The sequence below is a fragment of the Schistocerca serialis genome, chromosome 12 (genome assembly GCF_023864345.2).
Source record: "Schistocerca serialis cubense isolate TAMUIC-IGC-003099 chromosome 12, iqSchSeri2.2, whole genome shotgun sequence".
Classification (NCBI taxonomy): Eukaryota; Metazoa; Arthropoda; class Insecta; order Orthoptera; family Acrididae; genus Schistocerca; species Schistocerca serialis.
Window position 1 is genome coordinate 79226175 of NC_064649.1, and position 16283 is coordinate 79242457.

Here is a 16283-nt window from a genome sequence, read left to right on the forward strand (position 1 = left end):
ATGCTGTGAAAATAATTTATTGTCTATGAGTTTTACTACTGAAGCATTGGTGACTCGACAGACATAGTAGCTCTTCTGTTATAAATGTGTGAGTTACTGTCAAAACTGATTCTTTTATCACTTCTTGTTATAACCTCATTGTTACAAATGAAAAGCATGAACAAACTTGGTTTTACAGTATTAATTTATTTTGCTAACCACTTTGTAGCTTATATGATCAACAACACTGAAAAAGATATGGGACCTGGAGACAAAGATGCAAACACAGAATAAATGACACCTTTCAAAAATTAACCAGGTGCAAGTAGGACTCACCTACTGAGGTTTCACTACAACCTAATTATGTATATAGCCATTTCATCCATTCTGGAAACTGAGAATCTCAATAATTTTTGCCTGTTATTGACATTGATACTCACAATTGGTCACTAGGATTCTGATACTTTAGAGAATGTTTTAATTCCAAGTTTGAAGTCGGATAACAAATGACAAAAGAAATTTTTTTTTTCACGTGATATAATTAAAAACTGAAGATTTTCTGATTTTTTTTTTTTCATTTATTTGTACTGTGGAACTTTGCCTCTTGCCACATATTGTGATTCTACGTCATTTGGAAGTACCCTGTAGGCTTTAATGAGCAAGTTTGCGAGTGTCAAAATATGTGACATAAATAGGCATATCTTTTGACTGCATTGACTTAGAAGCTTAACTTTTTTTCACCACCAAAGGACCATAGACCTCAATATATAACATAAATTTCAACTTGATATATATACACATTTCTGAGAGTAAGGATCCTAACAGACAGAGTGACAGAAATACAGTCTGCTAACAAATGACAATATTTTTTTCATATGATGTAATTACAAATTAATAATTTTCTGTTTTTTCCCCTTTACTTGTACAGTGGCTTCCTTCTTTTGAAATTTCATAATTCTAGGCGAATGGGAAATACTCTATAGGTTTTGTTGAGTGAGTTTGTATAAAAATATATGACATAAAAAGCCATCTTTTGATTGTATTGTCTTAGAAATCTCAATTTTTTTTGCACCACCAAGGGATCATAGACCTTATTGAATGACATAAATTTCAACTTTAGACATCTATCTGTTCCTGAGAAAAAGGGTTTTTAATAGTCGGACAGACAGAAAGACAACGGAGTAATCTATTAGGGTTCCATTTTTATCAACTGAGGTATGGAACCCTAAAAAGAAACTAAACTCTCCAATCATGCCTGAGGATCATGCAGTGCTTACTAATCACCCTGTCATCTTCTTCCATGTGGTGTCAGCTGGATGTTGTATGGAGGGGCATGACATCAACACAGTGCTTTCCCAAGTGTTGATGGCTTAGCAGACATTAGACCTACTACTTCTCATTCAAGTAAGTTTTCAGCTGGCATGAAGTTGAGTGTACACCATTCCAGCCCTCACACTAAGGACAAATCTCTGATAGTATTAGGAATTGGACCTGGGTCCTTCAGTTATCTCAACAAATTTGTAGATAAATTAATGTGGTGCTGGGCTTGTAGACATCACACTTGTTACAGTGTGTGCTGACACAGGGGTTCTAACAATGGACACTTACTTGCTTAAATCCAGCTATCATGGCTTATGCTTTCCATGGTTCTCCTAAATAGCGTGAGATGAAAGCCATGATGGTTTGTTAAACACAGCCCGATCCTTGTGCAGTCCAACAATGGAGGGGGGGAGGGGGGGGTGGACCTCATTTGAGGGCATGATTTTAGGAGGTCATAGCCTTGTGAAAAGCAAATGAAGCAGGTGAAAGGTAATACAAACATCTAAAAAATGAAATGAAGTGCAAAAGGGCTAAACAGGAATGGCTAGAGGACAAATATAAGGGTTTAGAAGCAGATTTCATTAGGGGAAAGATACATACCACCTACAGGAAAATTAAAGTGGCCTTTGGAGTAAAGAGAAACAGCTATATGAGCATCAAGAGCTCACATGTAAAACCACTCCTAACCAAAGAAGGAAAAGCTGGAAGGTGGGAAGAGTATATGGAGTATCTATACAAGGGAGGTGAACTTGAAAGCAATATTATAGAATGGGAAGAGGATGCAGATGAGGATGAGATGGGAGATATGATACTGCAGAAGAATTCGACAGAGCGTTAAAAGACCTAAGTTGAAGCTAGGTCCGGGAGTAGATGACATTCTGTTAGAACTAATGATAACCTTTGGAGAACCAGGTATGACAAAATTATCCTGTGTAGTGTGCATGATAAATGAGGCAGGCAAAATACCCTCAGACTTCAAGAAGAATGTAATAATTGCAATTCCATAAACATCAGTTGCTGAGAGATGTGAAAATTACTGAATTATCAGTTTAATGAGTCATGGTTGCAAAACACTAACACAAATTCTTTGAAGAAGAATGGAAAAAACTGGTAGAAGCTAACCTCAGGGAAAATCAGTTCAGATGTCAGAGAAATGTAGGAACAAGCGAAGCAATAGTGAACCTATGACTTACTTTGGAGGATAGTTTAAGGAAAGGTAAACCTAAATTTGTAGCATTTGTAGACTTGGTGAAAGCTTTTGACAGTGTGGACTAGATTAGACTCTTTGAAATTGTGAAGGTAGTAGGGGTTAAAATGCAGGGAACAAAAGACTATTTACAGCTTGTACAGAAACCAGTTGGCAGTTATAAGAGTTGAGGGGCATGAAAGGGAAACAGTGGCTGAGAAGGGAGTGAGACAGGGTTGTAGCCTATCCTCAGTGTTATTCAATCAGTATAAAGGAAACAAAAGAAAAATTTAGAGTAGGAATTAAAGTTCAGGGAGAAAAAATAAAAACTTGGAAGTGCAGTTAAACAGATTGGACAGAGTCTTGAAAGGGAGCTATAAGATGAACATCAACCAAACCAGAACAAGGATAATGGAATGTTGTTGAATTAAATCAGGTGATGCTGAGGGAATTAGATTAGGAAATAAGACAAAGTAGTAGTTAAGTTTAGCTCTTTGGGCAGCAAAATAACTGATGACCAAAGTAGAGAAGATATATGGATTGGAAGAATTTCTATGTAAACTGATAGTGACAAGCAATGTGTTTCTGAAGAAGAGAAATTTGTTAACAACAGATATAGATTTAAGTGTTAGTAAGTCTTTTCTGAAGGTATTTATATGGAGTGTAGCTGCATATGGAAATGAAACATGGAGCATAAACAGTTCAGAAAAGAAGAGAATAGAATATGATGCTGCAGAAAAATGCTGGATTAGATAGGTAGATCACATAACTAATGAGGAGGTACTGAACAGAATTGATGAGAAAAGAAATTTGTGGCTCAACCTTACTAGAAGAAGGGATCGCTTAATAGGACACGTTCTGAGACGTCAAGGGATCACAAATTTAGTATTGGATGGAAGTGTGGGAGGGAAAAAATTGTAGAGGGAGACCAAGAGGTGAATATAGTTCGCAGATTCATAAATATGTAGGTTGCAGTAGTTACTCAGAGATGAAGAAGCTCACACAGGATAAAGTAGCATGGAGAGCTGCTTCAAACTAGTCTTTGCACTGAATACCACAACAACAATAACCAGCCTTGTCAACATAGTTGATTAATACATTGAGTGATGAGAGGTGTATTCTGAAACAGTTTTCTGGAGACGTCAGCAGTACCGGTATTCTATGTGATGGTCCAGGAAATCTCCTTTTTCACTTGGCTCATAGGGTAATTATGTCCAGTGAAGGCTTTCATCCAATTCTTTCCAGTTTGTCTATTCTATTCTATTCCTCCATTTTTTCCTCTGTTTGTATAGTTTTTTGTGCTTGCCTTAATATTCCATATATTCCATTGTTTTTATTACCTCTACATCCATTCCTTACATTGAGAGTAATTCTGTTGTTGAAAATTCTCATGGTCAAAAACAAAGAAGCTCATCAATATGTTTGTACTGACACAAACACACACACAAAATTCAAGCTTTCGCAACAAACTGTTGCCTCATCAGAAAAGAGGGAAGGAGAGGGGAAGACGAAAGGAAGTGGGTTTTAAGGGAGAGGGTAAGAAGTCATTCCAATCCCGGGAGCAGAAAGACTTACCGTAGGGGGAAAAAAGGACAGGTATACACTCGTACACACGCACATATCCATCCACACATATAGACACAAGCAGACAAAAGTGGTCTTTAAATATGTCTGCTTGTGTCTATATGTGTGGATGGATATGTGCGTGTGTACGAGTGTATACCTGTCCTTTTTTCCCCCTAAGGTAAGTCTTTCCGCTCCCGGGATTGGAATGACTCCTTACCCTCTCCCTTAAAACCCACTTCCTTTCGTCTTCCCCTCTCCTTCCCTCTTTCCTGATGAGGCAACAGTTTGTTGCGAAAGCTTGAATTTTGTGTGTGTGTTTGTGTTTGTTTGTGTGTCTATCGACCTGCCAGCGCTTTTGTTCGGTAAATCACCTCATCTTTGTTTTTATATATAATTTTTCCCACATGGAATGTTTCCTTCCATTATATTGTTTGTACTGACACTTTGAATACCACTGAAAAAGATCCTAATTTCTAGGAAAGAGTGAGAATATGACAAATCTTGGTTTTTCACATATAATCCAGAGACTAAGCACAAATTTATGCATTGAAAAGGCCAAACTTACTGATAGTGGAAAAAGCTCGAATGAGCAAATCGAGATTCAAAGTGATGATGAGTGTCTTTCTTATATTCATCGAATTGTGTATCTTGATTGTGTACTTGAAGACCAAAGTATTAACCAAGATTGCTACCTTGAAGTTCTTGCTCAACTCCATTAGAAAATTAGAATAAAATGACCCAAACTGTGGAAGAACAAGTCATGGGTTCTGCATCAAGACAGCGCACCAGCACATACCACATTGTCTGTTGAGAACTTTCTAACAAAGTGCAGTGTTCCAGTGTTAGAAACCCCATCTTATTCACCTCACTAAGCACCATGTGACTTTTACGTATTTCCTAAGACCAAATCTGCTTGAAAGAACCAGATTTCAGTCCATTGGGGCAGTGAAAGAAAAAGTGGCACACATCCTCAAAGAGATTATAGAGGAAGACTTCACGAATGTTTCCATCAACAGAAAAATCACATGTAATTTAAGGATAGAGGGGTGGAGTATAACTACGTCTGTTCAAAAAATTCTGGAATTTTGTCCACCTTTTACTTATTGTGCATTGTCTCCTTCGAAATACTCTTCTCCAGAATTGATACACCGCTCCCAGCACTTCCACTTCCTGAAGCAGTCTTGCTACACCTCTTGTGAAGCACTGTCTGCGAATTTTCTGTTATCTAATCTGTCATTGTAAATCTTCATCCTTTCAACGGGGTTTGCAACTTTGGAAATTAAAAGTCCACAGGAGCCAGGTTTGGAGACTACAGAGGATGAGGCAGCACAGTGATGTTGTTTTTTGGTGCAGTAGTGATGCACCAACAGGGACGAGTGTGCAAGTGCCTTATCGTGATGCAAGAGCCATGAATTGTCTCACCATGTATCAGGCCATTTTCTTTTCGCAGGAATCGCAACACGTCCCGACAGTACCACCAATTAACAGTTTTTCCCTGTGGCATTAATTCATGATGAACTAATCCTTCAAAGACAAAGAAAACTATCAGCATGGCTTTGACATTTGACCTGATCTGATGAGCTTTGGAGAACCTTTCTCAACCCATTGTGAAGACTGAACCTTGATTTCAGCATCATAACCACAGACTTGCGGCTCGTCATGAGCTATGATTCTCTTAAGGATCACCTCATTTTCATTTTCGCAATCTCAAAACTCATCACAGATTGCAAAGTGACAGTTTTTCTGGTCTTGACACATGAATCATGAGACAAAATTGGTGGCAATATGGTGCATTCCAAGATGCTGTGTCAGGATTTCATGGCACAATCGAACTGAAATGTTACATTCTTCTTCTATCTCTCAGTCAGTCAACCTTTGATTGGCACCCACAATTTCATTGACATTACTGACATGAGTGTCGTTAGTAGACATCGAAGGGCATCCTAAACAAGAGTCATCTTTACATCCATCTGGCCATTTTTAAACTGTGTGAACCATTCGTAACACCAAGTATGGCTTAAATGCTCATCACCTTAGGCTTCCTGCATTGTCTGGCATGTCTCTGTAAAGGTTTTCTTGAGTTTCACGCAAAATTTAATACAGCCACATTGCTCCTCTGACTGTACCGTCTCAAAACTCACAACCTACTTAATACAATAACTAACATACATCATACAGTAACTAACATACAACAGTGAAACTTCTCGCAATTACACATTAAACACAGGCGTGTACAGGGATGCCAACTGCATTTCGCTCCAACACACCACTGGCATAAAATTACAGATGTTCCAGAATTTTTTGAATAGACCTAGTAATAAGGGTGAAAGTAAATAAATATCAATTTTTTTTTAAATAAAATGTTTCACTGCAATACTATCTTATTTTATAGACACACTTCATAGGTTGGTGATATACTTTCAGGTCAAATGCTGATTAAGGAAATAAGTTAATATTTTAGAACATCCAAAATATTGTGCTTTTCATTTGTAGATTTGAGCTATCACTCAACTTTGTATTTTATTGTTGCCACATTTCTTCATTCTGTTACTGACGGCTGTTACCTCCGCAGAACAGCCACGGGCTACTATCCCTGTTAGACGAAGAGGGCCTGCGGACGGACGAGCAGTTCCTCAGCCGTCTATCTCAGGGGCCAGCGGGGCAACGACCCGAACTCCTGGCCACGGCTTCCAACTCCGGCAACAATCTGCCACCGAACTGCTTCAGGTGAGCTTCCTATGGAAAGTGAGGATTGGAGTTAGCAATGGTAGAGAGACGTGTACCATGAAGTGCTAAATTTGGGCCATTGCACAGGTACAAAAATACACGGTAGGGATCATGAGGCGTATGTGCAGTAACAAACTGTGATGCTGATGTCAGAGTGAACCCAACCAGTGCTCACAAGCCCACAATTGCCATAACATACCGTGTGGTAATTGTGTTAATGGGTGAAACCAAGTTTGTTTACAGCAGTATGAATTTTTATTAGTAACTGGCAATTGAGTACAGAGCTACGCTGTACTTATCAATACATTGTAGAATTTTTTAGAGTAAGTTTTTAAGTCAGAAATAATGTTTTGCTGCCTGATTGCCAGTTGTACTAACCACAGCAGGCATATAAGTAACTTAAGAATTAAGTTTCAGACATTTCCTAAAAATAATGAGATGAAATGAAAATGCATAAATGCTTATAACAGGCAGAATTGTGTTCAATTGAAAATGTGACCCGTACTGTGTGTTCTAGTATCCATGGACCATTACAGCATAAATACTGAAAATTTTTCACTATCTGGCAAGATAAGTGCTTCTGGGGTAGTTCAGGCATATCCTAATGTCTTATATGCGTGAGTTAAATATATTGCAGTTAACTAGCCAGTCTGTCCCATACTCATCAGTTGACATATCATATGATGTGTAGCCCCAGTGATGGAGAAATAGTCTCCAAAACTAGTCATGCTGATAAAATTCACTTATAACTGAAGTGGATTACTCAGTACTATCAATTTGAAAAAGAGACTGTACCCAGAATCAGATTAACAGATTCTGTAGAGTTTTACACCAGTTCTTCATGTTAATTAGTTAGTTTAATGATCCATGGATCATTTGCAAAATAAATTTGCAGTAATTTAGAATGATTCTGTTTACATTCACATCACAAATTAATTTCCAAATATAGATACATGGTGACCATTTTCAGTGTTTAATTTTATTTTGTTTCTTTATTTTTTTAAATCTACAAATATGAGGTAGTAACATCGTTTACCATTTCATATGTTGTTATCTGTATGCTTGCATTTATTACAACACGAGTGTCATCTGCAAAAATAGCTAATGCTGCTTGTTGTATATTAGATAGAAGATCTTTTACATATGTGAGGAAGAATAGCAGACCTAAGATTGAGCCCTGCAGAGCCCCTTACATGATTTCTCCCCAGTCAGAAGAATCTCCCCTGATTACATTGGCTGAATTATTAAGTACAACTTTCTGCTTTCTTTTGGTTAGATATGTCATTATCCTTTGGCTGACTATACTGTCAGTTACATAAAATCTTCGTGTATCTTGGAGAGTATTGTGGTTCACACAGTCAGGTTCTGTTGATAGGTCATGGATAATACTAACTGGTGTTATTTTGTTATTTAATACTTGTACATTTTATTGAGTGAAGATGTAAATGATAGTTTCAGTACAACAGCTTTTCTGAAATACTTACAGTGATTTATTGGGGATATTATTCTTGCTATGGGTCCTATAGTAAAATACATCATCTTCTCAAAAATTTTGGAAAATGACGTCAGTAGTGAAACAAGTTGATAGCTATTGACATCTCTTGTATCACCTTTCTTAAAGGCGGGTTTAACAATGACATATTTCAATTTCAAAGGAAAAGTGCCTTGAGCTCGTGATGCATTATGTATTTGAGATAATACATGGCTTGTTGTATGGAGGAAAATCTTTAGTGCTCTATTGAAAATAGTTTCAAAACCAGGTGAGCTTTTATTTGTGAGAGAATATATAATTTTCTGAGTTCTAGAAGAAGAAGTTGGTGATACATTTGTATGATTGAATTTTGTTAGAGTTGTTTTTCTAACATGCTGCTGTGATTTTTCTCTTGAACTGTTTGTAACTATAATTTCTACTATATTTAGTAAATGACCGTTAATGTATTTACTACCTATGATTCATCATTCACAGCCCTTCCATTCAATTCAGTACTGATGTTGTCTTGTTCTGGTGGTTCTCCTGTCTCACTTTATTCTATATAGCCTTAAGTCTGCTCTCAGAATTACTGATTTTTTATATCATGTGCATGTTCCCTGATTTTAATAACTTTTTTTGGTTATTTTGAGTTGTTTTTGTAGTGTGAAATTACTGCTAGATCTTTGCTTGTTCTTGCCCCTAGATATGTTTCCCTTTTCCTTTCACAAGATACTTTAATCGCTTTAGTGATCCATAGTTTTTTACATTGCTGTTTAACATCCATTCTGATTAGCCTATGCAGATAGAGATTTTCAAATAGTGATATAAAATTTATCATGGAATAGACTAAATGTTATGTCAGCATATTGTTCATTATGAACTCCATCCCAGGATTTACTACATGGTGTGTATATTGTAAGTAAAAAAGGGGGGGGGGGTGACACAGTACAAAGGAATTATCTGGATGTGATGTACATGTACAGGCAAATAAATGATTACAGTTTAGAAAAATTGGATGATTTATTTAAGAGAAAGAGCTTCACAAATTGAGCGAGTCAGTAATGTGCTGGTCCACTTCTGGCTGTTATGCAGACTTGGCACTGACTGATAGAATTGTTGGATGTCCTCCTAGGGTATATCATGCCAAATCTGTCCAGTTGGTGCAGTTGGACATAAAAATCCAGAGCTGGTTGGAGCGCCCTGCCGATAACACACTAAACATTTTCAATTGGGGATAGACCTGGTGATCTTGTTGGTCAAGGTAGGGTTTGGCAAGCATGAAGAAAAGCAATAGAAACTCTCACAGTGTGAGGCCAGGCATCATCTTGCTGAAATGAAGCCATTGTGGGCTTGCCATGAAGGGCGACAAAACAGGGCATAGAATATCATCTACATACTGCTGTGCTGCCAAAAGTGTCCTGCTATGAAGTGAAATAGTGCCCCAGCCCATAACTCATGGTTTTTGGGCCATACAACAGGTTACAATCAGGTTTCTATCCTGTCGCTATCTGGTGCATTTCCAGACACATCTTCACTGGTCGTTGGGACTAAATTTGAATTGGAACTTGTCACTGAAGACAATTCTGTTCTAGTCAGGGAGATTCCAGGCCAAAGTTCAGTTTCAAGCCACTTATCATCATCTTTTAGTTTTTTCTGCTTTTATTGTTCAACTGTTTTCTTGCTTAAGCTTTGGTCTCATCACATATTAGTCTGAACAGTGTCCTGACATATACATAGTTCAGAGGCTGGCTGTGATCTCTACTTATTCAACAAATCTTCACAAACTTCACTGTAAATGTTGAAGGGAAAGATAATAGTGCCGTTATCAATTTTTTTCTAGTGCCCTTCACTTTGCTTAGTCTGTTTCATAATATAAATGCATTATGCACATGTCAGTACACACCCATCATACCATTACTTTCATCACTACTTTCAGAAGATAAGTCATTTTGAACTACTGCTTGTTGTGCTTCAGAATTTGTGTCACTGAAAGGCAAATCACTTACTTCATTACATGTTGAAAACACTTATGAGCATGCTTTTGTAAACCGTCTTCATCATCAGCACAAATTGCTCCCTTTGCCATGTTGGTTCTTTACTAAGACTTGGTACTATGTGAAACACATGGCCTGTGCTTCATTTTAAGTACAGCACATTAAGAGCCACTTATCAGCTATAAATTGAACTTAATGCATTCATATAGTGAAGTGTACATGTGCAAGCTCAGCTCTTCATACAATTTAAATGCTATAATAATTTTATGCCCCTACAGTTTGTTACTAATGAAACAGTAATTTACAAGGAGATTTTGCAGAAATATGTAGATGTCATCAGAAACTGGATCCAGGAAAATGGGATGTCAGTAAATGCAGAGAAGAGTCAACTGGTCATCATCTCAAAGAGTGGGAGTATTGTAAGATACCAATACAGGCTGAGATCTGACAGCATCCCAGCAGACCAACAATGCCAATACCTGGGGGTGACACTGAATACGAGGAAACTACACTGGGAACTACATATAAATAACACATTAAGCAAGGTGTATAAGCATTTCTGAAAAATATGATTTTTTTAAAAGTTCTATATACATTTAAGGGTTAGGAAATCTTTTGTGAACATGTATGTCTGGAGTGTAGACATGTACGGATGTGAAACATGAACAACAACTAATTGTGGCAAGAAGAGAATAGAAGCTTCTGAAATGCGATGCTACAAAACAACACTAAGCATTAGATTGGTAAATAGAGTAACTAATGAATCAAACTAAAGTAAAAAGGAATTTATGGCACAACTTATCTAAAAGAAGAGATTGGTTGATAAGAAACATCGTGAAGAGTCAAGGGATTCTCAATTGTAACATAATCTTTTCAACGGCTTTCTCCAATAAATACAACGTAATTGAGTTTCTATATGTATGCAGATTCAAAACAATAATTTCAAAATTGGCTAATTGGAAGTTCTTTTGTTGCAATTCGTGTAGGTAGCGGAGAGTGGTCATGGCAATTATGATGATAAATAATCACTTGCACTCCCATCACTTACTATGAATACTGTTTATTCTCACAGCATATACAAAATTCGTGTAGCATAGAGCGTATACTATAGAGAACTGATCTGGCAAAGATACAGTTGTCTTGCTGTGGTAGGGCAGTGATATTATTGAGGGGTAGAGTCAGTGGTTCTACACCCCCACACAGCTCCACCCCTCCCCCCACCCTCTCCCCAACAAGTGCAGAGCACAAGGCATGATGACTGGTGTATGTCTTGATGCGTTGTCCTGCTGACAATGGTAAGAGCCAACATATTTTGGTCCCCAATGTGTCTGGGTGTCTGTAAAGGCAGCCAACCTGTGATGTCAGCAGCGGTGCCAATGGGGAACTGGCAGTGTCCGTGAAGGTGTTGGTGGTTGGTGGTGCATTGTCCATTGTTGGTGAGGCTGTTGGTTCACCGGTAGTGGTATCCAGAGTGTCAGCCATCGCTATATCGGTATGAAGTGCTCTGGGGCTGATTTGACCAGGTAGCCAGATGAAGAAAGAGTGGATTTCTCCTGTGTCGATTGTAGGCAGAAGGGGTATGGCGTGCTCTAATGACTTTGAGACCATGCTGTAGCCCAACTGTCTATTGTTGAATTTGATCATAATCATGAGTAGTGAGTCCTGCAGTGTTACGGAAAAGTCTTCTGGGAGGTAGTCTCACAGGGCTAGGCCAACTGTAAATTGACTTGAAGGGCCTGGAGCTGGGGCCAGTGAAGGGTAAACACTGGGTGTGTTTGCTAACGTCCACACGATTGTACGTGGTTCACTGACACTGTTGTCATTTTTCCAGCTTGCAGGATATCAAAAGTGTTTGGCCCTCATTTCAACACCTTGTACAGGCAACTGCAAACAGGATGGAGGGTGGGTTTGACGGTGTCAATCTTGAGTATGATGTGTGTACACGGTTGGAGCTCCTTGTGCACAAAGATGGTTGGTGTTGGTGTGGAGGTGGTTCAAAAGCACCAAAAACTTGTCATGGTCATCTGTGATCCCAGCCAACTGCACCATGCACTCGCAGAGTGCAAACCATACTTGCAGAGAATCAATTTGTCATGGCGGCGGATGTAACGCGGTGTGTGGCCGGTGGTAAAGTGCCTGGTGGCAAGGGGCTGGGACCGGTATGAGGTTGTTGTAATCATGCAAAGTACATGTTGCAGGTTTGTGAACACCGTCTGGTGGTGCTGAAAGAGGCAGCAGCTGGTGTCATGGCACGGTAGTCACGGTAGGTGTGTCGGTAATGCGGGTGTCGTGACCGTTATCACAGGACGTGGTGCAGGTAACACAGCTGGTGCATTGACATAGTGCAGTATGGTGTCGTAGTGGGGTACCGAGCAATGTAGCATGGTGGATGGGTCCTGGTTGGTGACAGTCGTGGCAGATGGCACATCAGTGTAGGTCACCCAATATGGCAGCTGTTGTAGGTCCTCCTTGTGTTCCCACGGTGCATGGGTTGTCATTGCAGTCAGGCTCACCATATTGATATTCTGCGGTTGCGAGGTGTGAAAACTCTGTACGGTTGCAGGTAGACACAGTGTGCCTGCTTGCTGAGTGATGTCACGTGGCAGGCACAGCCCAGAGCGCAGTACGGCTATTGTCGTGGAGCAGCCTTAACAAGTGTGACATCACCTGAGTGATGTACGGTATCGTGCAGAAAGTAAAGTTCAATCATAGGCCATGGGAAAACATGGTCTGGTACAGGAAGGTCACTTGTAGGATGGGTCTGTCTGCAATAACCCATAAATATCGGTTTTGTGCAGTGGAAGGTGGTTATATATGGTGGCGATTGTTTGTCAACAATTACAGTAATCTGGAGGGTCTCCATAATTTTGGTACATTGTACACAGAATGTCGATACACACTGAGACATTAGAATGAAAATGAGTGTGGTGTAGTTCATTAACTCTGTCAGTGATTGGTATATTAGTAGCTCTGCTTAGGTGTGAGGTGGGGATGGCAGCAGGCAGCCATTGCTCACTGTGTGTGGTTGCTGTTGGTGTAGCACAGTTAATTAAAGGAGTGGCAGGCTTCATCTCACCATCTTCACTGATGACATCATACTTTATTTGTGATTTAGCGTGTTCGTCAGTTTGGCGAGAGGTAACGATGCCCTGGTTCGGCGGTTGTTGAAACAATGGAAACATTGCCGACCATTCAAGAACCACAGTTGCACTGGTTATATCATCTGGGAATTGGTGAGAACACAGAATAGATGCACAAATAAATTGTCTGTAGTGATGACAGGCAATAAAGCACCGTCATGGGATGTATTCTTCGCGGCGTGGTGTTTGTATCCCATACTGATTGTCAGTGTGCCAGTGTGAGTAAAGCTCAGTGTTTCATGATGCAGGTGAAAAGAAAACAACAGGATCACCACTGTAGGTAGTGGGGAGCGGGTTTGGTAATTACAACAATAAATAATCACTCACATTCTCGTCACTTACTATGAATACTCTTATTCTCACAGTGTATACACAATACATTTAGCATAGAGTGCGTACTACAGAGAACTGAGACCGATGACCTCGTTGTCTGGTCTCCTCCCCCCAAAAACAACTACAGAGAACTGATCTGGCAAAGATACGGTTGTTGTCTTGCTGTGGTAGGGCAGTGATATTATTGGGGAATAGAGCCAGTGATTCTTCATCCCCATATTCTTGTTGTTGGGGTCTTCAGACTGAGGTCTAATTCGTTGGTCTCCATGCTACCGTATCCTGTGCAAACCTCTTCATTACTGAATAACTACTGCAACCTACAACCATTTGAACTTACTTATTGTATTTATCTCTTGATTTCCCTCAACAATTCTTAGCTGCCCACACTTCCCTCCTAAACTAAACTGATAATTCCTTGCTGTCTTAGAATGTGTCTGTCAACCAATCCTTTCTTTTGGTCAGGTTGTGCCAGATGTTTCTTTTCTTGTCAGTTGTGTTCAGTACCTCTTCATTAGTTACTCAATCTAATCATCAGCATTCTTCTGTAGCACCACATTTCAAAAGCTTTTATTCTCTTCTTGTCTGAGCTGTTTGTCATCCACATTTCATATCCAACAGGCTACACTCCAGACATATAACTTCAGAAAACACTTCCTAACACTTAAATCTGCGTTTGATGTTAGAAAATTTATTTTCTTCAGAAATACTTTTCTTGATGTTACCAATCTGGGTTTTATAACCTCTTTACATCAGCTATCACCAGTTATTTTACTGCCCAAGTAGCAAAAATCATCAACTACTTTTACTGTTTTATTTCCTAATCTGATTTCCCTCAGCATTGCCTGATTTAATTCAACTGCATTCCATGACTTTTATTTTCTTGCCAGTGTTCATCTTGTGTTGTTCTTCAAGTCACTGTCCATTTCATCCAATTGCTCTTCCTAGTGTGCTGTCTCTGACAGAATTACAGTGTCATCAGAAAATGTCAAAGTTTTCATTTCATTTTCAAAATTTTTCTTTGGTTTCCCTTGCTGCTTATTCAATGTACACCCCTACTGTGGGGTCAGCTGCAGCAGCCAGAGATAGTGGTCATATGTGTGTGAGTTGTGGTTGTGCAAATGTGGGTGTGTTTCTTGTTTCTGAAGAAGGACTTTTGGCTGAAAACTTAAATGTACACAGTTTCTTTGTTGTGCCTGTCTGCGACTCAGCATCTCATCTGCACAGTGGGTAGCAGCCTGTCCTTTTCATAATACTATTGTTATTCCACTCTGGACTTTCCAGTGTTTAAATTCAGCATCTCCTGTGATATAAAAGGAGTGATCAAAATATACAGTGAATAATTTTATCAGGAACAAAGTAAAAAGCCTATATGGAATTTGATTTTGTCTTCTTCAAAGTCCTGTGCATGGCTAGCAAAGCACTAATCCCAACATTTAATCCATTACTGGAAGCATCCTTTTGGCAGGGCATTCAGCTTCTCTGTCATAGCCCTTTCAGTGTCAGGGATGGTGACAAAACATTTTTCTTTAAGCACAGTTTTAATTTTTAGGAAGAGCTAGAAGTTGCATGGTGCTAAATTTGGTGAGTATGGCAGATGTTGACAGAGATGAATACTTTCCTCTGCCAAAAACTCATGAATCAAAAATGAAATGTGGCACGGCGTGTTGTCGTGATGAAGAAGGAAGCCATTGGCCTATTTTTCTGGTCTCTTTCTTTGTACATCTGTCACAGATGTTGTAGCACACCCTTGTAAAATTTGGCATTTACAGTTTTTCCCTTTGGAACAAACTCTAATGGCACTGTGCTCTCAATATCGATTTTGGATAATGTGCCTTCTTTGGCCAAGGAGATTCACTTGGTTTTCCATTAGAAATTCTAAATTTTTGTCTCAGGGCTATACCCATAGGTCCAATTTCACCTCCAGTTGCAAACAGAGCTGAAAGAAGACAATCCTTCAACTCTCTGCAAACTGACAAATGATTTTCCTTCTGTTCATCACTCAAAAGTTGGGGAACAAATTTTGCTCTCCTCATCTCATTTATGAATTATTGGTTAAAATGCTTTGCATGGACCTGTACTAGATAGTAAGTTCTTTAGTATGCTCTTGAATAGTTATTCACCTGTTTGAATTAACCATTTTTGCCACTTTTTTATGTTTTCTTGTGTTTTTTGAGGTTAATATATGTTCTGAACATTGTTTGAATTCTATCAACTCATTTCCACTTTTAAGCCTGACTGTAGCATCTGTGGACTCTGTCTGATATGTCAGAAAGTGTTCCAACTTGATGCTGCCTGTCTCAACAGATAAGGGTATCAGACTAATTAAATCAAATGGTTGTAGCATCTGCAGTTGCTGCTAAAAAAATTATTTGCTGCATTTTTTTCATCGTGCCTTGTACAAGGATGTTTACTAGGCTCTGTCTTTTTATTTACTTAATCATATACTGCTTTCGCTATTTCATCTGTCTTCATCTCCCAAAGCTATCTATTTGTCTTCTTCTGTGTTCTTTTCCCCTGTTTCAATCAATCATTTCCTAATGCTCCCTTTGAAACTCTCAACAACCTCT

At 39.0% G+C, this 16283-nt stretch overlaps 1 protein-coding gene across 1 annotated transcript in view; it reads left to right on the plus strand.

The window, feature by feature from the left end:
- LOC126428433 (unconventional myosin-Ib) overlaps positions 1–16283 on the plus strand; it is an 852237-nt gene that overhangs the window by 693254 nt on the left and 142700 nt on the right. The window contains exon 14 of the mRNA XM_050090358.1: positions 6624–6778. Within this exon, the coding sequence (XP_049946315.1) occupies positions 6624–6778 (155 nt within the window). The remainder of the gene's footprint in view (positions 1–6623; positions 6779–16283) is intronic.